Consider the following 27,394-nt stretch of genomic DNA (forward strand, 5'->3'; position numbering starts at 1 on the left):
CCATCTAGTTCAAATCAAAACTCAATGGCTTCATGTTTATTTAGACCTTTGGGCATAGAAATCTCTCTGGAAACCAGGTAAGTTTAGCTCCTCAAGAGGGAGTATTGTCTGTCATGAGGATAGATGTATTTTGTATGTATACAATAGATATGTGTGAAATTATTTTTATTTTAATATTATCACTTCAGTTCTCCCCACCTAAAAAAATCCTTTTTCTTTCAATTTTGCCATTTTTAAACGTGAATAAATATTATTACTGTTAGAAACTTAGAAACTCTTGGCAGTAGGAAGATGTTTTTATCTCATTGTCCCCAGTGAGATTTCAGGTGGTTTGGAAAATACTAAAAAAGTATCAGTTTCTTTTATTCTACCTCATTTGTGGATTAGGGGTGTAAACACTCAGGGTTCAGTAGACTCTTGCAGAAAATGAGTAAATTAAGGCCAGTGTGCATTAATTTTTCCAAGGTCCTAGAGACCCTGTATTGTGGGACCTCTTAGCAGACGCTGTTGCTCAGTGTCGTTATCCTTATTAGGCTAGTACCTGATTTTGGAAGGAATTTTTTTCTAGCCCTGGGTCCATAATTGGCTTCATTTTGTATATATGCTTTGTCATGGAATTATTTATCCCTGAGCATCGTTTTTTCATCAGCAAAACGTGGGATGATCGTAAGCCATGTAACAGTTTTGAAGTCTACTTAATATACGTAAAATCACCTTGTGCTCCTCGATGAAAAGTTATAGAATTTGTATAACCCAGGACACTGATGATGAATTTCTGTAAAAATATACCGTTAAATTCTATGGTGGATTTAAGTTCTTAACTTGCCCCATTCTGTCATGCGGGTGGCAGGTACTATCATGTAAGCACATGTGAAACAGTGCTCAGTTGTTGCAACTGACCTGACGGCTTGAGACATAACTGGAGATACGGCCTTAATTTAATTGTTTTATCTTGTTATGGGGACAAACTCATCCTGATATTAGCAAAGTCTTGCTATTAATCTTCTGATTTATAGAAGCAAATATTGAAAATGAAATTAATACAATATAGCTGCAAAAAAGGCAAATGACAAATTTTAAGAGTGCTTTCTAGTTCCCCAGCAGTATTTAGTGGTGAGAGACAGAGACGAAGAGATGAGAGAGACAGACAGGCACATACACATACAGAGACAGAGACAGAAAATGCCAGAGACATCAGAGAGCTAAGAGAGATGAGAGAGGCAGAAAAGAGAAACAGGTGGGATGCGAGAGACTAGGGACACAGAGCGGGATAAGAGAGAGAGAGAGGAAGTGGGTGTTAGAGAAAGAAAAGAGACACAAGTCAATCAGAGTTTGAAAATAGAGATTGTGCAATTTGAGAACTTTGGATTCTTTTTGCATTTTCTTTAACTGAAATTTCAACACACTTTGTCATATTAAATGTGTTGAGCACCAGGTCCACTTTTATGAATGTTTGCTTTCCATTTGTTTCCTTTAAAACAAAGGGAGTGTAAAAGGCTGTTTGAAGTTCAGAAGAGGCCAAGAGTGAAAACAAATGTTCTTCTAAAAGAAAATATTTCCATTCCTTTGTTGCCTTAGAAAGCAAATCATTGAAAAGGAAAATGATGAGTGCTGTGATTAAATTCTCTGCTTTCCATGCGGCTCCTTATTAAAAAATCATTATGTCTTTGACTTTTGGTGTTCACAGGGGGAATGAGAAGGAGTCATTTGGGAAGCCAAAAAGAAATTCCAAAGAATAAAAACATTATAAAGGTGCAAGAATAAACATGATACACAGGGACAGGCACAATCATTTATGATGAATCACTTCCAATGCAGAAAATCCTTGGGCATTCACCAGAGGGCCTTATCTGATGCTGTTTTACATATCACTAGTGCCCCAGAAGCTGCCTGCGTGACTGAAGCAAGTAGCATCCATTTCTAGGATGTCAGGACAGTGGCAGAGTTCCAAGAAACCAGGCCAGGGATTGGCCATTCTGTTTAATACCCACTAAAGACCCTTTGTAGTGCAAGCATCCCTGGGTCACAAGGCTCTCCGTGTTTCTCAGGATAAGGGTGTCTCCCAGTTGCCCAGCTCCTTTGTTTGAAGGACTTAGATGCCCTGCTTAATTAGGTTGTTCCTACTGATACCGTTTTTGCTCTGGTCTACTTCATTCCATACAGATTTCTGCCAAACAATTGAAGATGAAAAAGAAGAAAATCATTTTAGGAGTGAGATGTTAGGAAATTCCAAATAAGGCATTGGTGCCAATTCTAGTCCACTTGGCAAAATTCAGCCAAACTTACACCACTCTTCCTTTCCTCTCCAAATCCGCCTCATCCTTTTCCCCATTCTAACCCCACTGTCTCCCCATTACCCACAATTTCTGCTCACCCTATCCCTCGCATGGCCAGATTTGTCACCCCATACCAGGTTTCCACAGGGATGGAATGGTGGCTTTCATGCTGCTTGCACAGCAGCCCTGGCTGCCAGGTGGGAGCCATCTCTACTGCTCCTGGATAAAAATGGCTTCTTGGCTGATAGAGGACCAAGAGTGGCCTCGTCTATGACAGTCACTATGTAATCATTATAATACTCCACTAGGATTTTTTCTGAATTGTCTATGGTGCACTATAATTATGGTGGTCATGAGATATGCATGCAAAAAGGGAAGAGGATTTTAACACAGTTTTTACTCTTCTCTTTATTCCCATTTTGTGTTTTCTAGGAGCCTATTACTTTTTTTTTTTTAATTTTTTTAACATGGGCAACAGCTTTTGAAAAGCTTTGAAATGTCTGGTTAATATTTAAGCTAAGGAAACCTCTTTTCTCTACCAAGGTGGGAGTAGAGAACACTGGCAGAGCAAATATTAACTTTGTTTCTTTAAATTGGGGGAGTTTCTGGGAGAAAAATATCTTTTTAAAAGGACCGTTAAGTAAACCAGTATTCTTCTTTTCTTTCCCCATCTTTGGTTCTTAAATGTAAACAGCCTAGACACTGAACGCAAAACTGAAATTCTCTGAAACTAGGGGACAAAACATTTGGTGTCCCGGAGCTAGAATTTATAGCAGCAGCTGGGTGTGCTGACCTCCTGAGTTGTTGTGTGCAGCCCCTTCCTGTGAGCTGTCCCCGTAAGGCCCTTCTTCTTTCATCTGTTCCAGTAGAAGTTCAGTTGCCATTGCTTGGAAAAATGTGTCTTTTCAGATAGCATTTTTGTTACACTTCTGATAGAACTTTGGTATAAAAGCCACCAACAGAAATGTGTGTACCTCCTCCTGTGAAGCTATTTGAATTAGTTATATTGATCCAAACAGTATGGTTAAAAGCATAGTTTGAATAAATTTTGCTTCTCTCTTTTTTTCCCCATTGGGAATACTAAAATAATTATTTAAAATTAGGTGTTGTAATCAATCTGCTGCTGCTTTTTAAAAGGGAAAGAATGTTGGCTCTTGGCCACATTAGATTTTCTCTTTCATTTAATTTCTTCTAGTATTCATATTAATAAAACCATTAAAATTAAAATCTCATTTAAAAATGAGTACTTCTAAATTTCAGTCTATATACAAAAAGAAAACAGACTAAATACTAATCTACTTAAATTTTTAAAGAAGATAAAGACTTCAATATATGATTCTTGTACATCTTTGATTGTACAGACAAGTATTTGAAATAGTATCTCTAGGCAATGAGCTCTAAATTGGATTCCTGCCATCAGTCAGGTACCATGCTAGATTAAGTTCTCCTAATCCCATTTTTCTCATATAAGATGAAAGGTGGATTCCTAAATTATGTTGACTGCTAAAATTTTATAAACTATAGTTCCTCTAGAAATATTCAGCAGTTTGAGAAACATAGTTCTCTTTCCTAGGAAAGTCTGTAGTTTTAGGAAGGTTTCTAAAATAAGTCATACTGCCATTATGTCCCTAGCATGCTGTAAAGGGAGAGCAAAGAGTTCCTCTGAAACCAAAAGAGGCGTCAGATTTCAAGAAAGCATCTTGACGCCATAGACAGAAGTCACTGGGCAAATGTAGCTCAAGACCATCTCCCTACGTCTTTTTGCCAGAAAATTTCGTCAGGCTCCTGACCTTCCAATCCAGTCTTGACCTCAGACAATTTTAGTAAAGCCCTGTCTGGAGATAATTTTGGCTTCTCTAAAGACTTAGTAATTTAGGAACTAAGCACATGACATTCCCTTTTGATAAGTTAGGTGTATTAAAAACTATTTCAAAAAACTTGACAAAGCATTTGTCAGAACTCTATTTTCTCTTCTTTGAGTTTCCTTCTTTTCACGCGCATGCTTAATAATATTGGGTTACAAGTGAAGAAAACTGTAACAGAGAGAAACTTATTTAAATTCAGCTTAAAGAAGACAATTGGTTCTTAAGACTTTTTTGTGAACCAATTATCTTCTTTAAATTCTGAAATTCTCAGATTTTTCAATGCTGCTTTAAAAAAGGATTGCAGCTAAGGAAGTATGACACATGTTTAATCAAACTGTATTTTGTACTCTATAGTAAATAAATCTTACCCATTTTTCAACATTTAAATATAAGAAACAGTGCATGGACAAAATATTCAGATATAAATGAACCACCACTGGGCTCTATGTATTCTATTGCTATACACCCAAAAAGTCATTCATTGCATCTTAGTGAAAGATTCAACAATTTGTGTAAAAGCTGGCATATTACCACTAACCCAAAGGACATTGTGGCTTAAATCATGATGTGGCTTCACTGCTGTTTTTGATGCAGCACTTCATTATTGCTTATAAACTTCAGGGTGGTACTCAGAAGAAGTTATTTTTAAAGTCAACATTCTGCCAGAATGCTGCTGCTGTTGGAGCACTTTGGAGGGAACCCTGAACTGCCCCGAGGGAGATTCAGGCACAAAACTGCCAATTGTTAAGATTTTACAGACTCAGAGTTCTAGATATACTTTTTTCTCTTTGGCATCCCTGGATTCTCTGTCAGTCTCCTCTAGCCACTTATGAAGTACAGCAAGGAAATATCAGCATTAAAGGGAACTTTTATTTTCTCACAAATCATTTTGAGCAAAATCAAGCTGGCAGTAGAAAAAAGAACTTAAGAAAACATATTTATCTTAAAATTACGCAAACTTGAGAGTATTTCAAGATGTTCTTCTTGTTGAGGAATTTTGCCTCTATGTGTCAAAGTAGTTTACTAAAGTTAATAACATTGAATATATCACTTTAAAAAAATTTCTATTGAAATGTAACGTACAGAAAAGTGCACATAAATGTACGGTTGAATGAATGTATACACACATACACACCTGTGAAACTAGCACTAAGATCTAATAAAAGAACATTTCCAATATCCTAGAAGTCCCTTTCATGCTCCCTTCCAGTCACTGCACCCTAACCTCATCCTACCCTTCCTACAAAAATCGCCATAATCCTAACTAACAGCATAGATTAGTTTTGCCTGATTGTGTACTTTAAATAAATGGTATCATATAGTGTGTTGATGTATGTTCGTTTATTTTAGTTATTTTTCTCAACATTACAAGGTTTATTCGTTGCTTCACATCACCATATACCATTTTATCTTATTGCTGTATTCCATATTATGTGAATGTCAGGTTGTGTGAAGATACCAGAATTGTTCTTTCTATTGTTGATTAGTTAATTGGCCAGTTTTCAATTTGGGGCTATTATATATAGTATTGCTATGAACTTTCTCATACAGATCATTTCTGTTAGCTATATACTTGGACATAGAATTGCTGAGTCATAGAGTAAGTGTATATTCAGTTTTAGTAGACATTGCTAAATCGTTTTTCAACGTAGTTATAACAATTTACACTTCAGATAAGAGCTCTGGTTGCTCCATATCCTTGTCAGCACTTGGTAATCTCTGTCTTTCTTCATTGTAACCATCCTTGTGGGTATGTAGCAATATCTCATAGGTTAATGCATATCCCTAATGACTAATGAAGTTAGGTGCTTTTTCATATGTTTACAGGCCATTTTAATATCTACTTTTGTGAAGTGTCCATTCAAGTCTTTTGCCCAACTTTCCTACTGCGTTGTCTTTGTCTTACTGATCTGTAGGAGTTCTTTATTCTAGATTCAAGTCCTTTGTCAAAATACATATATTGTGAATATCATCTCATACTCTCTGGATGGCCTTTTCATTCCCTTGATCATGTCTTATCCTTACATTCGTATTCTTAATAGAGTATATTTGTCATTTTTTTCATTTATGATTAGCACTTTTTGTTTCCTATTTAAGAAACCTTTGCTTACTCCAAGGTCACAAAGATGTTCTGCTTTTCTCTTTACTGTTTACCTTCTGATCCAGAAACACTAAGAACTCCTGAGTGCCTGAACAAGTTTTAAATTTTAATACATTCCATATTTCTATGCTTTTGCTTATGCAGTTCCCTTCACCATTCTCCCATACCCACCTCTCAAAATACTAACCATTCCTCAGGCTTGTCTTAAGAGATAGTTCACCTATGGAAATATTTATGAACCCAGCTCCTAACCAGATCTAATTTCTTTCTCTCTTGAACTTCCTTAAAATTTTGTTGATAATATATGACGACTGACATATCCTGCCTTTTATAAGTATTAATGGATTTAACTATTTATGCTTTCCAGGGATATGGCATAGTATCACAGGGGTAGGAATAGTTCATAACTACAGTAACAGAAACTTAATGAACACTTGCTAGGTGCCAGGCACAGGGTTAAGTACTTTGTATAGAAAAATCTCAGTTAGTTCTCCTACCAGTCCTATAATGCAGGTCCTCGTATTTTCCCCAATTTATAGAAAAGAAAATAGAGGTATATAGAAGTAAAATCACTTGTCTAAGGTCATATAACAAGAAAGTGGTGGACCTGAAAGTCATCTGCTTTCTCCTGAATTGGTGCTTTTCATGTGTATAAGACAGCAGCCTGAAGGACATGCCATAGTATCATGGTTATCCCAGACCTCTATGAAAATAAAAAGGATTGACTCCTTCTCAAATTGAGGGTAGAAATTATATCTGCCTAGACATTCACAGTACCCATTACTAAATTAAAAGCTCCAAGAGGTTTTACAGAAAAAAACCACTTCAAACTTCCATGAAACCAACATTTTCTATATGTATTTGATGATAGACTCTTTTTCACGTAACAACTTTATAAATAGCCTACTTTTTGGAATGATTGCATGAGCTTTAGAGTCAAACAAACAGGAGTTTGGACCCAGACCCTACCATATATTGTGATCTTAATCTCTCCAAGCCTTACCTTTCTCAACTGTAAAATGGGAATAATAATACAAACCTCATAGAATTGTGTTATAATTTAATAAAATAAGGGACACAAATCACTTAGCACAGTACCTGGCATAGAGTAGAATCTCACTAAATGGTAGTTTTTATTTTCTTATCTTCTCTTAGTAAGTAAAATAAATTCTGTCTGACTCAGTTTATACTCCCTGTAACTGTCAGCACCGTGCCTTGAACAGTTGGTCCCCCATAAGTGTTTACTGAATTAAATAATACTATTATTTAGGGAAGGTTATTTTTAGATAAATATATTCTTATAGAGCATTAAAAAAATCTTATATATTTTAGTTATCTCAGCATCAATACTACATTAAGCTCAAATGAAAGTTTTAACGAATTCCCAGTTGCAAAGGAGATCCAACATTTTAAATCTCTTAGTTTGATGGTAAAATGTTTCTATCTACAGCTAGAGAATGTGTGTATGTAACTGAGGTATTTTCAGATATTCAATTTGGTTACCATGGCATAGTAGTAAAAAGCAGAATTAAGTAGTCAGGTTGCCTGGGTTTGAATCCTGACTCGTCCTCATACAAACTGTATGAAATTGGGCTTAATCTCTTGGTGCCTCAGTTTGTCATCTATAAAATGGGGCTAGTAATAGTACCTTGTTCATTGGGTTATTATAAGTATATTTGTATATGTACTTGTACATATACTCATTCAATATACAGAAATGATTATATACTTAATATATAATATTAACATATAAATGATATATGATAAAAATGATATAAATATATAATGTTTATATATAAATGAGTATATATGAAATGTTATATACTTATATGTGTGTATGCATATGTAATGTGCTTAGGGTAGTGCCTGGTATATGCACTATAAAAATGTTATCTCTGTTATTATGTTGTGTGGCCTTTTCAGAAGCACAACCCTTTATCAGTCACATAAACTATTCACCTTTCTCCCACACTTCGCTTCTTGTTTTTCTCACACGGCAGACGGATAAAAATGGAAATAGTGAGGGAAGGGGTGGAGGAGATGCTGGTTGGTGACTATCTGGTAAGAGGGAAAGTTACTCCGTATAAGGCGCAACAAAGCTGGAAAAGCAATAAAAAGAGAAATCTGAGTTTAGTGGAAAATCTGAAATGCCACTCATTTTAATTTCTTTAAAGAAATCTTTGGGAGTTCTATAATCGACATTGTCTCTGCCTAATAGATTTTTATAGTATGTGAAGTTTTTTATTTCAGTACTCCCTAAAGCAAACATACATAATAACGGCATTGGAAGAAACTCCTGCCACAGGATATATTGTAGACTATATGCACATTTGATCTCATTCTGAAAATGCTTCTCCATGCAGATTTTCTGTGACTTTGGCATACTCTCCTTTCTAAGAATGAGATGTTTTGTTTGTTTGTGTTTTGGTACCTAAAGAAAGCCTCAAAGTTATAACCTAAGTAGACCTTCAAAGGTCTATTCCTTAGGCTCAGGACTACAGCAATCATTTCAAGTGTCACCTGGTCCTCAATGGAGGTTTTATTGTGCTGGATTATGACATAATCCACTGACATAGTAAGGCACCTATTATGTTACAGAGGCAGTTGGCTGAAATAATAGTTTTCTTTATGACCATAGTGGTGAGTTGCCCTTCACATATTGTTGGTTTCATAGCTGTAGATGAATACAACTTGGATTTTACCATCAAAATGAAATTTATGGGAGAAGGTTAATTACATGCTTATGGGAGAATATACAGATGTGTGGAATTTCCATAATGAGAGTGGTGACTGTTAGATCTTTGCGGTATGCATGTTTGTACATGTGTGTTTAATTTTAGTACAGGGAGTTTCATAAATATATATACATTAACTGATATAAAAAGCCTTATTTTCAAATAAGGTGGAGAACTATTATGACTCAATTTATTATGCCACATACAAGATTACATCCTATGCTTTGAAACAGAAATACATATAGGAACTATTTTACATAATATTGCCAAATCCTTGGTACAAACGACAGAGGGTTGGCTCTTTTCCACGAGAACAGCAAGGTAATGGGAACATTTTACCACCCTTTGTGTTGAAATACCTACTCATTATATTTTCAATCTTCTTTTCCTCAGTGAGTCCTTGAGTTTTAGAGAGATTAAGCATTTTCTTTCAGGGTGCAACGCATTTTGTTCCAATATCTGCTTGTATCTCCCACTGACTTTTGGGCATCCCGAGGTGAGGAGAAATATTCCCCAGCAGCAACAGCAGCAGCAAAATCTGGAAAAGGTGACAGAGGGATCAAAGCCCAAACTAACCTGTGGAAAAAGTGCAGTTTATTCCCACTCATTTTCCACTTGCAAAAACGTCCTTTGAAGCAATCAGTTTTGGTGAAGTGATATTAAAAAGCAGGTATTAAAAGTGAAAACAGCAAGGTTGAGGTGAGGGAACTGATGAAAGCATAGTTTATATATATATATATTTTTTTAACATCTTTACTGGAGTATAATTGCTTTACAATGGTGTGTTAGTTTCTGCTGTATAACAAAGTGAATCAGTTATACATATACATATATCCCCATATCTCCTCCCTCTTGCGTCTCCCTCCCACCTTCCCTATCCCACCCTTCTAGGTGGTCACAAAGCACCTAGCTGATCTCCCTGTGCTTTGCAGCTGCTTCCCACTACCTGTCTGTTTTACACTTGGTAGTATATATAAGTCCATGCCACTCTCTCACTTCATCCCAGCTTACCCTTCCCACTCCCCATGTCCTCAAGTCCATTCTCTACGTCTGTGTCTTTATTCCTGTCCAGCTCTTAGGTTCTTCATAACCTTTTTTTACCCATATATATGTGTTAGTGTACGGTATTTGTTTTTCTCTTTCTGACTTACTTCATCTGTGTGACAGACTCTAGGTCCATCCACCTCGTTACAAAAAACTCAATTTCGTTTCTTTTGATGGCTGAGTAATATTCCATTGTATATATGTGCCACATCTTCCTTATCCATTCATCAGTCAGTGGACACTTAGGTTGTTTCCATGTCATGGCTATTGTAGATAGAGCTGCAATGAACATTTTGGTACATGACTCTTTTTGAATTATGGTTTTCTCAGGGTATATGCCCAGTAGTGGGATTGCTGGGTTGTATGGTAGTGCTATTTTTAGTCTTTTAAGGAACCTCCATACTGTTCTCCATAGTGGCTGTATCAATTTACATTCCTACCAACAGTGCAAGAGGGTTCCCTTTTCTCCATACTCTCTCCAGCATTTACTGTTTGTAGATTTTTTTGATGATGGCCATTCTGATGGGTGTAAAGTGGTACCTCATTGTAGTTTTCATTTGCATTTCTCTAAATTAGATTAGTGATGTTGAGCATCCTTTCATGTGTTTGTTGGCAATATGTATATCTTCTTTGGAGAAATGTCTATTTAGTTCTTCTGCCCATTTTTGGATTAGGTTGTTTGTTTCTTTTATATTGAGCTGCTTGTATATTTTGGAGATTAATCCTTTGTCTTTTGCTTCATTTGCAAATATTTTCTCCCATTCTGAGGGTTGTCTTTTGGTCTTGGTTATGGTTTCCTTTGCTGTGCAAAAGCTTTGAAGTTTCATTAGGTCCCATTTGTTTATTTTTGTTTTCATTTCTGTTTCTCTAGGAGGTGGGTCAAAAAGGATCTTGCTGTGATTTATGTCATAGAGTGTTCTGCCTATGGTTTCCTCTACGAGTTTTATAGTGTCAGGCATTACATTTAGGTCTTTAATCCATTTTGAGTTTATTTTGGTGTGTGGTGTTAGCGAGTGTTCTAATTTCATTCTTTTACATGTAGCTGTCCCATTTTCCCAGCACCACTTATTGAAGAGGCTATCTTTTCTCCACTGTAGATTCTTGCCTCCTTTATCAAAAATAAGGTGACCATATGTGCATGGGTTTATCTCTGGGCTTTCTATCCTGTTTCATTGATCTATATTTCTGTTTTTGTTCCAGTACCATACTGTCTTGATTACTGTAACTTTGTAGTATAGTCTGAAGTCAGGGAGACTGATTCCTCCAGCTCCATTTTCTTTCTCAAGATTGCTTTGGCTATTAGCGGCCTTTTGTGTTTCAAATTGTGCAATTTTTTGTCCTAGTTCTGTGAAAAATGCCATTGGTACTTTGATAGAGATTGCATTGAATCTGTAGATTGCTTTGGGTAGTAGAGTCCTTTACACAATGTTGATCCTTCCAATCCAAGTACATGGTACATCCTTCCATCTGTTGGTATCATCTTTAATTTCTTTCATCAGTGTCTTATAGTTTTCTGCATACAGGTCTTTTGTCTCCTTAGGTAGGTTTTTCCTAGGTATTTTATCCTTTTTTTTGCAGTGGTAAATGGGAGTGTTTCCTTAATTTCTCTTTCAGATTTTTCATCATTAGTGTATAGGAATGCAAGAGATTTCTGTGCATTAATTTTGTATCCTGCATCTTTACCAAATTCATTGATTAGATCTAGTAGTTTTCTAGTAGAGTCATTAGGATTCTCTATGTATACTATCATGTCATCTGCAAACAGTGACAGCTTTACTTCTTCTTTTCGGATTTGGATTCCTTTTATTTCTTTTTCTTCTCATATTGCTGTGGCTAAAACTTCCAAAACTATATTGAATAATAGTGGGGAGAATGGGCAACCTTGTCTTGTTCCTGATCTTAGTGGAAATGGTTTCAGTTTTTCACCATTGAGAACGGTGGTGGCTGTGGGTTTGTCATGTATGGCCTTTATTATGTTGAGGTAAGTTGCCTCTGTTCCTACACTCTGGAGGGTCTTTATCATAAATGGGTGTTGAATTTTGTCAAAAGCTTTTTCTGCATCTATTGAGATGATCATATGGTGTTTCTCCTTCAATTTGTTAATATGGTGTATCACATTGATTGATTTGCGTATATTGAAGAATCCTTGAATTACTGTGATAAACCCCACTTAATCTTGGTGTATGATCCTTTTAATGTGCTGTTGGATTCTGTTTGCTAGTATTTTGTTGAGGATTTTTGCATCTTTGTTCATCAGTGACATTGGCCTGTAGTTTTCTTTCTTTGTGACATTTTTGTCTGGTTTTGGTATCAGTGTGATGGTGGTCTCGTAGAATGAGTTTGGGAGGGTTTCTCCCTCTGATATATTTTGGAAGAGTTTGAGAAGGATAAGTGTTAGCTCTTCTCTAAATGTTTGCTAGAATTCGCCTGTGAAGCCATCTGGTCCTGGGCTTTTGTTTGTTGGAAGATTTTTAATCACAGTCTGAATTTCAGTGCTTGTGATTGGTCTGTTTCTATTTTCTATTTCTTCCTGTTTCAGTCTTGGAAGGTTGTGCATTTCTAAGAATTTGTCCACATCTTCCAGGTTGTTCATTGTATTGGCATATAGTTGCTTGTAGTAATCTCTCATGATCCTTTGTATTTATGCAGTGTCACTTGTTACTTCTCCTCTTTCATTTCCAATTCTATTGATTTGAGTCTTCTCCCTTATTTTTTTGATGAGTCTGGCTAATGGTTTATCAATTTGGTTTATCTTCTCAAAGAACCAGCTTTTAGTTTTATTGATCTTTGCTTTTGTTTTCTTTGTTTCTATTTCATTTATTTCTGCTCTGATCTTTATGATTTCTTTCCTTCTGCTAACTTCGGGGGTTTTTTGTTCTTCTTTCTCTAATGGCTTTAGGTGTAAGGTTAGGTTGTTTGTTTGAGGTGTTTCTTGTTTCTTGAGGTAGGACTGTATTGCTATAAACTTGCCTCTTAGAACTGCTTTTGCTGCATCCCATAGGTTTTGGGTCGTCGTGTTTTCATTGTCATTTGTTTCTACATATTTTTGATTTCCTCTTTGATTTCTTCAGTGATCTCTTGGTTATTAAATAGTGTATTGTTTAGCTTCCATGTGTTTGTATTTTTCACAGATTTTTTTCCTGTAATTGATATCTAGTGTCACAGCATTGTGGTCGGAAAAGGTACTTGATAAGATTTCAATTTTCTTAAATTGCCCAAGGTTTGATCTGTGACCCAAGATATGATCTATCCTGCAGAATGTTCCATGAGCACTTGAGAAGAAAGTGTATTCTGTTGTTTTTGGATGGAATGTCCTATAAATATCAATTAAGTCCATCTTGTTTAATGTATCATTTAAAGCTTGTGTTTCCTTTTTTACTTTCATTTTGGATGATCTGTCCATTGGTGAAAGTGGGGTGTTAAAGTCCCCTACTATGACTGTGTTACTGTTGATTTCCCCTTTTATGGCTGTTAGCATTTGCCTTATGTATTGAGGTGCTCCTATGTTGGGTGCATAAATATTTACAATTGTTATATCTTCTTCTTGGATTGATCCCTTGATCATTATATAGTGTCCTTCTTTGTCTCTTGTAATAGCCTTTATTTTAAAGTCTGTTTTGTCTGGTACGAGAATTGCTACTCCAGCTTTCTTTTGATTTCCATATGCATGGAATATCTTTTTCTATCCCCTCACTTTCAGTCTGTATGTGTCCCTAGGTCTGAAGTGGGTCTCTTGTAGACAACATATATATGGGTTTTGTTTTTGTATCCATTCACCCAGTCTATGTCTTTCGGTTGGAGCATTTAATCCATTTGCATTTAAGGTAATTATCAATATGTATGTTTGTATGACCATTTTCTTAATTGTTTTGTGTTTGTTATTGTAGGTCTTTTCCTTCTCTTGTGTTTCCTGCCTGCTAAAGAGAAGGAAGAGAAGTTCCTTTAGCATTTGTTGTAGAGCTGGTTTGGTGGTGCTGAATTCTCTTAGCTTTTGCTTGTCTGTAAGGGCTTTAATTTCTCTGTCGAATCTGAATGAGATCCTTGCTGGGTGGAATAATCTTGGTTGTAGGTTTTTCTCTTTCATCACTCTCAATATGTCTTGCCACTCCCTTCTGGCTTGCAGAGTTTCTGCTGCAAGGTCAGCTGTTAACCTTATGGGGATTCCCTTCTATGTTCTTTGTTGTTTTTTCCTTACTGCTTTTAATATTTTTTCTTTGTATTTAATTTTTGGTAGTTTGGTTAATATGTGTCTTGTCATGTTTCTCCTTGGATTTATCCTGTATGGGACTCTCTGCGCTTCCTAGACTTGATTAACTATTTCCTTTTCCATATTAAGGAAGTTTTCAACTATAACTCTTCAAACATTTTCTCAGTCCCTTTCTTTTTCTTTTCTTCTTCTGGGACCCCTTATAATTCGAATGTTGGTGCGTTTGATATTGTCCCAGAGGTCTCTGAGACTGTCCCCAATTCTTTTCATTCTTTCTTCTTTATTCTGCTCTGCAGTAGTTATTTCCACTACTTTATCTTCCAGGTCACTTATCTGTCCTTCTGCCTCAGTTATTCTGCTATTGATTCCTTCTAGGGAGTTTTTAATTTCATTTATTGTGTTGTTCATCATTGTTTGTTTGCTCTTCTATTCTTCTAGGTCCTTGTTAAACGTTTCTTGTATTTTCTCCATTCTATTTCCAAGATTTTGGATCATCTTGACTATCATTACTCTGAATTCTTTTTCAGGTAGACTGCCTATTTCCTCTTCATTTGTTTTGTCTGGTGGGTTTTTACCTTGCTCCTTCATCTACTGTGTGCTTCTGTCTTCTCATTTTGCTTAACTTACTGTGTTTGGGGTCTCCTCTTCACAAGCTGCAAGTTCGTAGTTTCCATTGTTTTTGGTGTCTGCCCGCAGTGGGTGAGGTTGGTTCAGCGGGTTGTGTAGGCTTCCTGGTGGAGGGGACTGGTGCCTGTGTTCTGGTGGATGAGGCTGGATCTTGTCTTTCTGGTGGGCAGGACCACATCCAATGGTGTGTTTTGGGGTGTCTGTGACCTTATTATGATTTTAGGCAGCCTCTCTGCTAATGGGTGGGGTTGCGTTCCTATCTTGCTAGTTGTTTGGCATAGGGTGTCCAGCACTGTGGCTTGCTGGTCGTTGAGTGGAGCTGGGTCTTAGCGTTGAGATGGAGATATCTGGGAGACCTTTTGCTGTTTGATATTACATGGAGCCGGGAGGTCTCTGGTGAACCAATGTCCTGAACTTTGCTCTCCCACCTCAGAGGCACAGGCCACAGGCCTGACACCTGGCAGGAGCACCAAGACCCTGTCAGCCACACAGCTCAGAAGAAAAGGGAGAAAAAAAGCAAGTAGGCAAGAATAAATAAATAAATAAATAAATAAATAAATAAGTAAATAAATAAAATAATTAAAATAAAAAATAATTATTAAAAATTAAAAAGTAATTAAAAAGAAGAAAAAAAATAGAAAGAAGAGAGCAACCAAACCAAAAAACAAATCCACCAATGATAACATGCACTAAAAACTATTTAAAAAAAAAAAAAAAAAGGACAGACAGAACCCTAGGACAAATGGTAAAAGCAAAGCTATACAGACAAAATCACACAAGGAAACATACACATACACTGTCACAAAAAGAGAAAAAGGAAAATATATATTGTTGCTCCCAACGTCCACTGCCTCAATTTGGGGATGATTCGTTGTCTACTCAGGTATTCCACAGATGCAGGGTACATCAAGTTGATTGTGGAGATTTAATCCGCTGCTCCTGAGGCTGCTGGGAGAAATTTCCCTTTCTCTTCTTTGTTCGCACAGCTCCCGGGGTTCAGCTTTGGATTTGGACCCGCCTCTGCGTGTAGGTCACCTGAGGGCGTCTGTTCTTCCCTCAGACAGGATGGGGTTAAAGGAGCAGCTGCTTCGGGGGCTCAGGCCGGGGGAAGGGAGGGGTACGGATGCGGGGCGGGCCTGCGGCGGCAGAGGCCAGCATGACGTTGCACCGGCCTGAGGTTTGCCGTGCGTTCTCCCGGGGAAGTTGTCCCTGAATCCCGGGACCCTGGCAGTGGCGGGCTGCACAGGCTTCCAGGAGGGGAGGTGTGGATAGTGACCTGTGCTCACACACAGGCTTCTTGGTGGCGGAAGCAGCAGCCTTAGCGTCCCACGCCCGTCTTTGGGGTCTGCGCTGATAGCCGCAGCTCATGCCCGCCTCTGGAGCTCGTTTAGGCGGTGCTCTGAATCCCCTCTCCTCACGCACCCCAAAGCAATGATCTCTTGCCTCTTCAGCGGTTCAGACTTTTTCCCAAACTCCCTCCCGGCTATCTGTGGCGCAATAGCCCGCTTCAGGCTATGTTCACACAGCCAACGCCTGTCCTCTTCCTGGAAGCCGAAGCCCAAACCTCTGAAGCCCAAGCCTCCGAAGCCCAAGCCTCAGCTCCCAGCCCCAACCCGCCTCAGCGGGCGAGCAGACAAGCTTCTCAGGCTGGTGAGTGCTGGTCGGCTCTGATCCTCTGTGCGGGAATCTCTCCGCTTTGTCCTCTGCACCCCTGTTGGTGCGCTCTCCTCTGCGGCTCCAAAGCTTCCCACCCCCACCCTCCATCTGCACCAGTGAAGGGGCTTCCTAGTGTGTGGAAACCTTTCCTCCTTCACGGCTCCCTCCCACTGGTGCAGGTTCCGTCCTTATTCTTTTGTCTCTGTTTTTTTCTTTTTTCTTTTGCCCTACCCAGGTACGTTTGGAGTTTCTTGCCTTTTGGGAGGTCTGAAGTCTTCTGCCAGAGTTCAGTAGGTGTTCTGTAGGAGTTGTTCCACATGTAGATGTATTTCTGTTGTATTTGTGGGAAGGAAGGTGATCTCCAGGTCTTACTCTTCCGCCATCTTGAAGGTCTCCCCCCGTAATTTATATTTATTCAGAGGATCTACCAGTACTTTAAAACAATCTGTGTTTTACATGGCAAATTGTCTGTCATTAAAATGCTAATGAGATGGTAAACAGCTGCTAAGTTTTTATGCTAATGAAGGGTGGCAGCTAAGTAGTTTTCAAGCCCTTTTATTAGCCTAGAGATTTGATTGGGTAAGGGGGATCATTGTACATTCTGACCTTTGTTGATGGATCAATCTGTCAAGTTCCATGTTGCATTCTATTTGATTTGAGTTTGTTAGTACAAAGTGACTCTTGCAGGCTCTCCAGGGCCATGTGTTAAAATGTTATCAGAGCCACCATTGTGGGCTTAGAGAAAGAATTTTGCTTCCCTTTGGGAGACCTACAATGGCAAAATAATTATATATTTGTTCATCAGAAATGTTAAAAGACAAAATTCAACTGAGTAAAATTTAAAGATCTGATCGGTTTTATTGAACGATTCATGAATCAAGCAGCATCCCCTCCAGTGAGCAGGGCTACAGAGAGGAAAGATTCTTAAAGGCAAGACAAGAAAGTCGTAAACAAAAAGGATTATTTCAGGCTTAGGTAACCTATCTATGGGGGACAGAAGGGGTCTGTGTGGCAGATTACTTCCTCTTCCTTTGGGGGATGGAGAGGGCTAACATGACCAGTTGCCTCACTGGTGCTGACCAGAAGATTCCACATTAACTAGTTAGGATAACATTCCTGAGTAGGATTACATTCCTAGGTTCTAACTGCAATTAGGTTAGGAACTAGCACAAGTGACCCCATTTTAGGCCTTTTGTTTCTTTTTTAACAGGCAGCTTTAAGTATACTGTATGCTTTTAGACTTTAGACTTTTGACAATTATAATAAGTGTAAATAGTAAAAGGCCATTGGTCTAATAAAAGAAATACCTGTTTTTCAATTTAGCTAAGATTTGTTTTTTTCTTTTTTTGGCTGTGTTGGGTGTTCGTTGCTGCACACAGACTTTCTCTAGTTGCAGTGAGTGGGGGCTACTCTTTGTTGTGGTGAGCAGGCTTCTCATTGCGGTGGCTTCTCTTGTTGCGGAGCACGGGCTCTAGGTACACGGGCTTTAGTAGCTGTGGCATGCAGGCTCAGTAGTTGTGGCTCACGGGCTCTAGAGTGCAGGCTCAGTAGTTGTGGCGCACGGGCTTAGCTGCTCCACATCATGTGGGATCTTCCCGGACCAGGGATAAAACCCGTGTCTCCTGCAGTGGCAGGCAGGTTCTTAACCACTGCACCACCAGGGAAGTCCCTTAGCTAAGATTTTGAAGCAAAGCTTTTAAGATAAATATTTTAGTAAATGCCTCTGTAACATTTGACATATTGATAAAATATATCATCTTGGACCTGCAAGCTCTGAAGTTAGCAATGTTAGAAGAATAATGTGTAATTAAATGCAGGGTGGTTATGTGAATGCCAGGCTGAGATCAGAGTATTTACTTTGGCATCAGAAAAAGAAAAAAAAAATTCTGTTTGACCTATACTTTTGGCTGATTCTCTTTGGCTGAGTCCTACTCTATATTCCCTAATGGACGGGCTGACCTAAAGACTTGCCATTACGGATAAATGCTTCAGATGCCCTTCTCTTTTTTCAGTTTTTAGGATCAAAGTAAATGAGGTATGACTGTCCATTAAACACTACTGCGAGTAATGTTCTGGAATGGTTTGAAATATTATGCAGAGTTTATTAAGGAAATTCATTACCAAAAAATATACCATTGAAATAGAAATTTTAACTATTCTGGGACACCGTGAAAGAAGACTGGTGGAAATTTTAATAGTCAGAGCATTTTCCCGTACTGTTCATTTCTCCTTGAAGCCAGCAGGGAATTTTAGGCATATAATTATTTGTGGTCCTATGTAGTTATGTCAGGAGAAATTGGAACCTTCATACACTGCTGGTGGTAATTTAAAATGGTTTAGCCATTTTGGAAAACAGTTTGGAAGTTCTCAAAAGGTTAAACCATATGACTACCATATGACCCAACAATCCCCAATTCCACTCTTAGGTATATATGCAAGAGAACTAAAAACATGTTGCCACATAAAAACTTAGAAACGAATGTTCATAGCAGCATTATTCATAATGGCCAAAAAGTGGAAACAACCCAAATGCCAATCAACTGATGAATAAATAAGCCAAAAATTGTACATCTACAATGAAGTATTATTCAGCTTTAAAAAGAAATGAAATTCTGATACATGCTACAACACGGAGGCACCTTAAAAACATGCCAAGTAAAAGAAAACAGTCACAAACAACCTCACATTGTATGATTTCATTTAAATGAAATGTCCAGAATAGACATATCTGTAGAGACAGAAAGTAGACTAGTGGTTACCAAGAGCTGGAGGTGTTGGGAAGAATTGGGGGTGTCTGCCAGTGGGTATGGAGTTTCTTTCAGGGATCATGAAAATCTAATATTGCCTGTGGTCCTGGTTACACAGCTCTGAATATGCTGAAAATCATTGAATTGTACACTTCAAGTAGGTGAATTTTATCTCAATATGCCTGTTATATTTTGTTTAAAAAGGGCATATCAGAGCCTGTCTCCTGGAGAGCCACCTGCAGGAGCGATTACTTATCTGCAGTATGCAGAGCTTATAGGCTAGAGAAAAATGCATGTTACCCTGGAGAGGAGTGTTTTAAATCTCCTACAGACAGGTTACACCAGATATGTTAAGACAGCTAATGAATTATTAAAAGGATAGTTGCTAAAATAATACAAGGCTCTTTAGAAATAAAAGTTGAAGTCAAGAATTTGGTTCCAAATCCTCCCTGTCCCCCAAAACCCTGCCTGTACCCTGATTAAAATCACCCCTTTTAGATTCTCTAACTCTCCAGTGTCCAGACTAAGGGCAACTTTCTGTTTGTTTGGGTTTTTGGGGGGGGGGGTTTTGTTATTTTTTTTGGGGGGGTAGGAGTTTATTAACTTATTTATTTCTGTGTGAGGCACGTTTCTGTGTGAGGGCTTTCTCTAGTTGTGCCAAGCAGGGGCCACTCTTCATCGTGTTGCGCGGGCCTCTCACTATCGCGGCCTCCCTTGTTGTGGAGCACAGGCTCCAGACGCGCAGGCTCAGTAGTTGTGGCTCACGGGCCTAGTTGCTCCGCGGCATGTGGGATCCTCCCAGACCAGGGCTCGAACCCGTGTCCCCTGCACTAGCTGGCAGATTCTCAACCACTGCGCCACCAGGGAAGCCCCCTGTTTGTTTTTTTAAGAGAACAAATTGTTTGAGTGATAACTTTCCTGGGATTGGACAGTAACTATAAGAGTCCAAGGTTTCTTCCCCTGGTAAAAACCCTATAATTATCTCTGATTTGCATAAAATGCGCCGACTAGCCATTCAATAATTGTGAATAGTAAATTGCATCCGGCTTCAAGAGGCTCCCCCCCTCCTCTGTCCTACATTTTTGGTGAACAAGAGGATGATATTCTGCCTCACCTGCCAGCAGGATCTGTGTACTATGTATCTCAGCAGAGTCTGAGCAGCCTTTGACCTTTGCCATAGGGACACATTCTGTTTCACTGTCTTAGACATTGAGCAAGAAGACCCTTTTTAAGTGTGTTTTCTCCTCCTGTGCCACTTGCTGACTCCCAGCATAACTCTCTTGCTTGCAGATTGCAGCTCAGCAGTCTTGTTTTTGCACTGTAAATTGGGGAGGGAGATGGATATGAGCAAGAAATTGAATTCATTTTTGTTTTGTTCTTGGCAGGCAGTACATGCCACTCTACTACCCTTCCTGCTCTTGTGCGCACACCTACCCTGATGATGCAGCCTTCACTGGATATCAAACCATTTATGTCTTTTCCAGTAGACAGTAATTCTGCTGCTGTTGGGCTGTTTCCAAATTTTAACACAGTGAGTAAATGCATTTTTATTTTATTTGTCTCCTCCTCAATCTCTTTCTTTCATTACAGTTGTGAATAAGCAATAGATATAGGCTGTTTCCAAACTGTGTAGTTTTTTTTTTTTTTTTTTTTTTTTTTTTTTTTTTTTTTTTTTTTTTAATGCGTTACGCGGGCCTCTCACTGTTGTGGCCTCTCCCGTTGCGGAGGACAGGCTCCGGACGCGCAGGCCCAGCGGCCATGGCTCACGGGCCCAGCCGCTCCGCGGCACGCGGGATCCTCCCAGACCGGGGCACGAACCCGCGTCCCCCGCATCGGCAGGCGGACTCTCAACCACTGCGCCACCAGGGAAGCCCCCCAAACTGTGTAGTTTTAGACCATATATTGGTTATATATTATGAAAGATAATGCTTCACCCATGAGAGTTAGTCCAAACAATAACCAGCATATTTATTTTATAAATATTTCCACAGGCGACTTTTCACCTGTTACTTTGTGCAATTTTGATAGACTTTTCAATGGCTTGAGAACCTGTATCTTTTCTGGGATGCTGTTCACATGCTCAAGAACACAATTTAGAGGTATCAAGCCACACTGATTTTTCCCTACTAGTAGAAAGAAAAAGAAAGTGTATGTTTCATCTTCCTGGGTACATTTTTATTTGGGAGATTTTTTAGATAAAGACTCTTACACAAACAGAATTCTTATTTGGAGGCTATTGTAGATTATGTGAATCTGATTCTATTAGTAAAAGGAAAAAATTCATTTTAGATCGACATGTTACTTGTCTGCATGATACTTTGACATTCCCTTTAAACCACGTGATAAATATTAGTGAATTACCTATAATTACCAATGTTCTTCATTCAGGTCAGCTGACCTTCTTCTGTTTGAATGAAAGACAACTTTGTAGGTATGCCAAGTGGAACATGACATCTTTCAACAATAGAATTCAGCCTAAAATCAGTCCATAGCTAGATTCTAAGCTTATAGCAAAAGAAAAGGTTAACCAGTTCAGATGATTGCATAAATTATGTCTGTTCAGTCAATAAATACAGTCAGTTGGGGTATGATGGTCTACATGAATGATACAGCATTATAGAAACTACCATAATCAAGAAAAGGAATTGCATTACCAGACAGTGAACATCTGAAGTACTGCCAAATATTTCCTTCTGCAAATGTATCTTCTGTATGAAGTGAAAACATCAAGAGGATTTTTCCTCAAGGGATGTAAATAAAATGTGCTGACATGCCTTCTGTTGTGGCTTAGGCATTGTAAGGTAATTAGAGGGTAGGGGAAGAGCCAGCTTTTTAAAGAGCACTGGCCTCGACTTAGCAAGTAAACGGTTGAATATTTTCGTCCTCTTGGGCTTTTTCAGACACAAGTCACACAGGTTTTTTTAAAAGGCCTGAAAAGGTGAGCAGCATTTCTAGTGCAGTGGAGCAACTCAGTAAGATAAATCATGCCTGTCCTGGTCACATTAATCCATCAGGAGTGACCATGCCAAAGCAACACATCGTGCCATTTTAGAGAACTTGAACTCAAACATGCTTATCCTGTCCTCTATCTAAACATGGGTGATACATTCCAGACATAATTGAATTAAGCTATACTTCTGAAAACATTTACTAGGTCTTTGTATTTTGATTAATGTACAATTGGAAGACAGCACTTATAGCCACTGCAGAATTCCAGTCACTGTCAGGGAGCAGTACTGATGACGTGGGTAAGCATAAATGTCTCCTACTGTGGTTCACCTTTCTGTATTTTGTTTTTAACACGAGTAATACTTATTTCAAAAATTCAAATAAAACATTAGCATTCAAAGCAAAATGTCAAAGTCACCATTCCCGGCCCCTGCAGACACACTTATCCCTTCTCTAGAGGAAAGCGCCCTCAGCAGCTGGTATGCATCCTTCCAGCCCCTTCTAGATGTATGTTATGTACATATATAATAGGAAACCAATCACTGTTGTCTTTTTACAACTGTGATCATCTGATTAGCGCTATTCTCTAAGTCACTTTTAGAGAATTTCTAAATGTCTTATATATACTTCTTTGTTCTTAAGGGCTGTAAAACAGAAATGAAAAGAATATTTTTATAAGTTCTTTTAAAAAAGATATCTCATAATGGCTTTTTAATGTTGTGTAGGGCTTACAGATGTATTAACTTGTCTTTTTTGTTTGTTTATTCTATACAGCAATTAACCTTATGATGTATTTGAGGAAATCCAAGGAATAATTCTAAGAGATGTTTGTTGTTTTTTCTTCTTAGAGGCAAATAAACTTGTAATTTTCAAATGAAAAAATTTTTTTTCGTGAAAGTGAAGAATATAGAAATGAACTGCATGATATAGTCATTTTATTCTCTCTATATTATATCCAAGGCATTTATTGGATACAGAGTCCTTCTGGTAATGTATTAAAAATTAAGTCATTGCAAGTGGGACCCTCTATCATCTTGCAAAAAAATGAATTTATGGGATCATGGGATTACCCTTGATTTTTCACTGATTTGCAGTTTCAATTACTCTAATCCTTTTCCTATGGACTTTTCCATTCCAGTGTCTAACTCACCCAACAGATTTCCTAGGGCAATTTCATAAAAGTCACTGTCCACATTTTCCTAGGAAAATAGTTTTACATTACTACTAATAATTATACTAGATTATTGTATTCTGTGATGTTTTACATTCTTCAAAGGACTCAGATCTTAGAACATTTTAATCGACCATGGTTATTATTCCTATTGTCTACATGAGGAAAAAGCGTTAGTAAAGGAAGAACTGAGTCTTGTATTAGAATCTTCTAACTTCAAAACTGATGTTCCGGCTCTTCTGTGTCCTTGGCTCTTTTGGTCCGTGTCACCTCCCACCTCATTCAGTGTGAACAAAGCTCAATCAGAAATCTTTTGTGCTCTTTTCTGGCAGCATGGTAGATAATTTTCAGCAGAATCATTAAGTAGAAAGAGGAAAGGATTTTTTGAATGTAGAATGTATTTTAAAAACAGGTATAATTTCTTGTTAGCAAATTTTAAAAGTATATTCTACTCAGTGGTCTGTGTGCTCTTTGAAAACCAACATGAATGCTACCATAATCACTTCATTTTTAATCAAGGGTAATATTAGTAAATATAAGAAATATATTTTAACTCATAACCATTATCAGAAGAATGAACATTGTACTCTTGAGACCATAGCTGAAAGCTTTGGAAGTTCCAAGTTTTGCTGTTTTCTTTGGATTTAAAATATATATATAAAGTAATGGTTTCTTCCTATTTTTATAGCAGAGTATGATAATGTTACATGAGAAACATAGCAAGAATGAAATGGGATCCTGTCATATTCCAAAGCAAATAGGTACCTGTTCTATACTAAATTGTATGCAGTGAAGAGATATGCCTCACAGTGTTCATTTAGTGGCTACCTTGCCTTTTACTCCATAAGACAAAATCTCTCTCAGTGTTTATAGGTGAGAATAAGCAAAAAATTCGAGACACTGTTCAGCAGAGTTCTGAGGAGACATACTAGGGAAAATGGGGTTTGGATCACTGATATTTTATGATGGGCTGTGTGTCAAGGATGCATGGCTGGAGAATGAGGATGTTAACCCTGCAAATTTAAAGATCTTGACCTTTATATCTAAAGTTTAATAGGCTTCTCTGCCTGGCAACTCACTGATGCTTACTTCTACCACGCCACCCCACCTTCATTTATTTGTCCTTCAGGGCCCAGCCTAGAGATCACCTCCTTCACAGGAAACTTTCTGTGACTCTTGCAGTCTGACTTAAGTGCCCATCCTCTGTATTTCCAGAGTACCTCCCGATTACATCATATTCTCCCTGATTATCCATCTATCTTCACTGGAATGTCAGATCTTTGAGAACAAGGGCTCTACCTTGTTTATCTTTGTATGCTTGGTGTCTGGCACAGGTGCTCAATAAAACCCTTTTGAAGGAAGGAAGGGAGAAAAGAACAGAGAAAGGGCTCTAGTTCCTTGGTTTTCAATGTTCATGGTCCCGCATCCAGCAAAGGGAATTCCGGCATTTTTTTTTTTTTTTTTGTGGTACGCGGGCCTCCCACCGCTGCGGCCTCTCCCGCCGTGGAGCACAGGCTCCGGACGCGCAGGCCCAGCGGCCATGACCCACGGGCCCAGCCACTCCGCGGCATGTGAGATCTTCCCGGACCGAGGCATGAACCCGTGTCCCCTGCATCGGCAGGCGGACTCCCAACCACTGCGCCACCAGGGAAGCCCGAATTCCGGCATTTCTGAGCCTTACGTGCAAGGTGATAAGAGCAGGTGTTTACTTTTAATTTCCTGAGAATTGTCATCCTTTTTTTAGTCTAAAGGCAATAATTAGTTATAAACTTTTCTCCAGCTATAGTTCTGGCTTTCTCTGTGTGGATGGTATGGACACTCTGCAAGTATCAACTGCATTCCTTATCCTAGGCCCTAATCTTAGGAGCATTTAGTTTAAAATCAAAGTTATTAATTACTGAATGTTATTGAAAACATAATATATGGACTAAACAGTACTGGGTTTGGGGAAGGAGATAAACAAAATAAATAAAACAAAAATACCCCAGTGCCCAAGAAACTTGTAAGAAATAGAATAAATAGGCTAGAAAAGGCAAGATAATAAAAACCAAGAAATACAAAGTGAAAATAGTTACTGAACTTTATAGTGTTCAAGAAAGGCCAGAAAGAATGAATTTTTTGTATCTCAATAGAGCTATTTTCATTATTTTGTTATTCACATTACTTCAGTTTGCCAACTGCTCCATGGTCATCCTTTAATTTTTGTACATGATGTTTGGTAGCTGCCAAAATGTATATAATTGTTTCTCCCTATTAGAATTAGAATCTTCCATTTCCTTTACTGTGGATTCCATTTTTATCTTCATTTTACCTGGATAATACTTGGTGTTTAATACTTGGTGTTTAATACCTGTCTAATACTTGGTTCTCCTTAATAAGAGACTTTTTCAAAATTCAAATGAATTGCATACTTAACACGATGGATTTTGTCAACTTAATATGATAAAATAGGTCCATTTAGAAGGCATACTGACACACATGCTGTTATGGACTGAATGTTCCCTCCTCCCCATATTCATATATTGAAGCCCTAACACGTGAGTGATAATATTTAGAAATGGGGCCTTTGAGAGGTAATTAGGGTTAGATGAGGTCTTGCAGGTGGTGCCCTTGTAATGTGATTAGTGCCCTTATAAGGAGAGACCCCAGAGAGCTTTTCCTTTATCTACCATGTGAGGACATAGTGAGAAGAAAGTCATCTGCCATAACCTGACTATGCTGGCACCCCTGATCTTGGACTTCCAGCCTCCACAACTGTGATATATTTATTTCTGTTGTTTAAGCCACCAAGTCCATGGTATTTTGTTATGGCAGGTCAAGCAGACTAAGACACGTATGCAACCTATATATTGTATGTGATGATTAGAAGATCAAGTTTCTTTTTAACAGCCACATATTAGATACATGGACAGATATATTTGTGTGACTCTCCAGAGCTGTAGCTATAATCAAGAGCCACTCAAGACCACAGTCTCCTGTCAGTTTCTCTGCTGCTTGGCAGTAGTTTCCATGCCTATTTATTTCAAATGTCTTTGTGAGTCCTGCCATGTTTTTGCAACTGCTCCAGGAAAGCACAAGCACAGTGGAGGTCTCTGATGCTTTATTGCAAGAGGCTCAGTGATCTTTTTTTTGTGAAAAATAATCTGATTTTTATTACCTACCTTAAAATTATTTTTTTCCTGACACATGAACAAATATGTGGAACAGAATAAAGATCACTTCTAAAGTATAAAGTCCCAAATTGCTATATGAGTCTTTGAATCATCCATGACAAGCTGTGGAATGAGACATGTGTTTACCATTTATTTTATCATTCTAGACTCTTTGAGATTCTGGGTTATTCATAGTTTGGTGATATCAATGACTATATACAAATTTTCTTTCTTGTAGTAGAAATAATAATATATTTATCAAGGAGGTCCAAAATAAAGAAATAGGGAATCAAAATCACATTCACTTTGCTGTTAATTCATGCCATGTTTCTCATGAGATGTTACTGTAAGGAAACTTGAAGTAAGCTAGAACATTCAATGTTTCACCTGCTTTTAATATATTTATTAATTTAATGAAGTCCTTATTTAAACATTTAAATACCTATTTTTTTTGTTTAAATTTTTCTTTAATTTTATTTAAATAAAATACCTTACCTCTGCTAATACAATCCAAAGTGAATTTTTGCCGTTGAGTCTTCTTTTTTACTCTAGTAATGCTTTCCTGTCATAAAATGTTACATGTCCCATATTTCCTAGGACAGTAGTATGTCCAGTACGTGAAATGACACATTTGTCCCAATCGAATAAAAAAGAGAATATGGTCGAATTTTATTTTCATGATATGCTTAAAATATATCAATGGGTCATATTCTTTCATATGTTCTAAAGAAATATGCCAAGTTGAAACTTTCCACAGTTACTCAAATTTACTGAAAGAGGGGAGGATGACAGCCTATTATTGGATTTAGATAAGTCAACAGCAACACTCTCCAGATTAGAAAAAACAGTGGTTATAGGAACTCT

General features: G+C 38.0%; 1 protein-coding gene across 2 annotated transcripts in view; it reads left to right on the plus strand.

Moving 5' to 3' along the window:
- ZNF385B (zinc finger protein 385B) overlaps positions 1-27,394 on the plus strand; it is a 320,608-nt gene that overhangs the window by 215,573 nt on the left and 77,641 nt on the right. For both annotated transcript variants that reach the window (XM_032637583.1, XM_032637584.1), the window contains one exon: positions 20,644-20,789. In XM_032637583.1, coding sequence (XP_032493474.1) covers positions 20,644-20,789 — 146 coding nt within the window. The remainder of the gene's footprint in view (positions 1-20,643; positions 20,790-27,394) is intronic.

The sequence above is a fragment of the Phocoena sinus genome, chromosome 7, assembly GCF_008692025.1.
Source record: "Phocoena sinus isolate mPhoSin1 chromosome 7, mPhoSin1.pri, whole genome shotgun sequence".
Lineage (NCBI taxonomy): Eukaryota > Metazoa > Chordata > Mammalia > Artiodactyla > Phocoenidae > Phocoena > Phocoena sinus.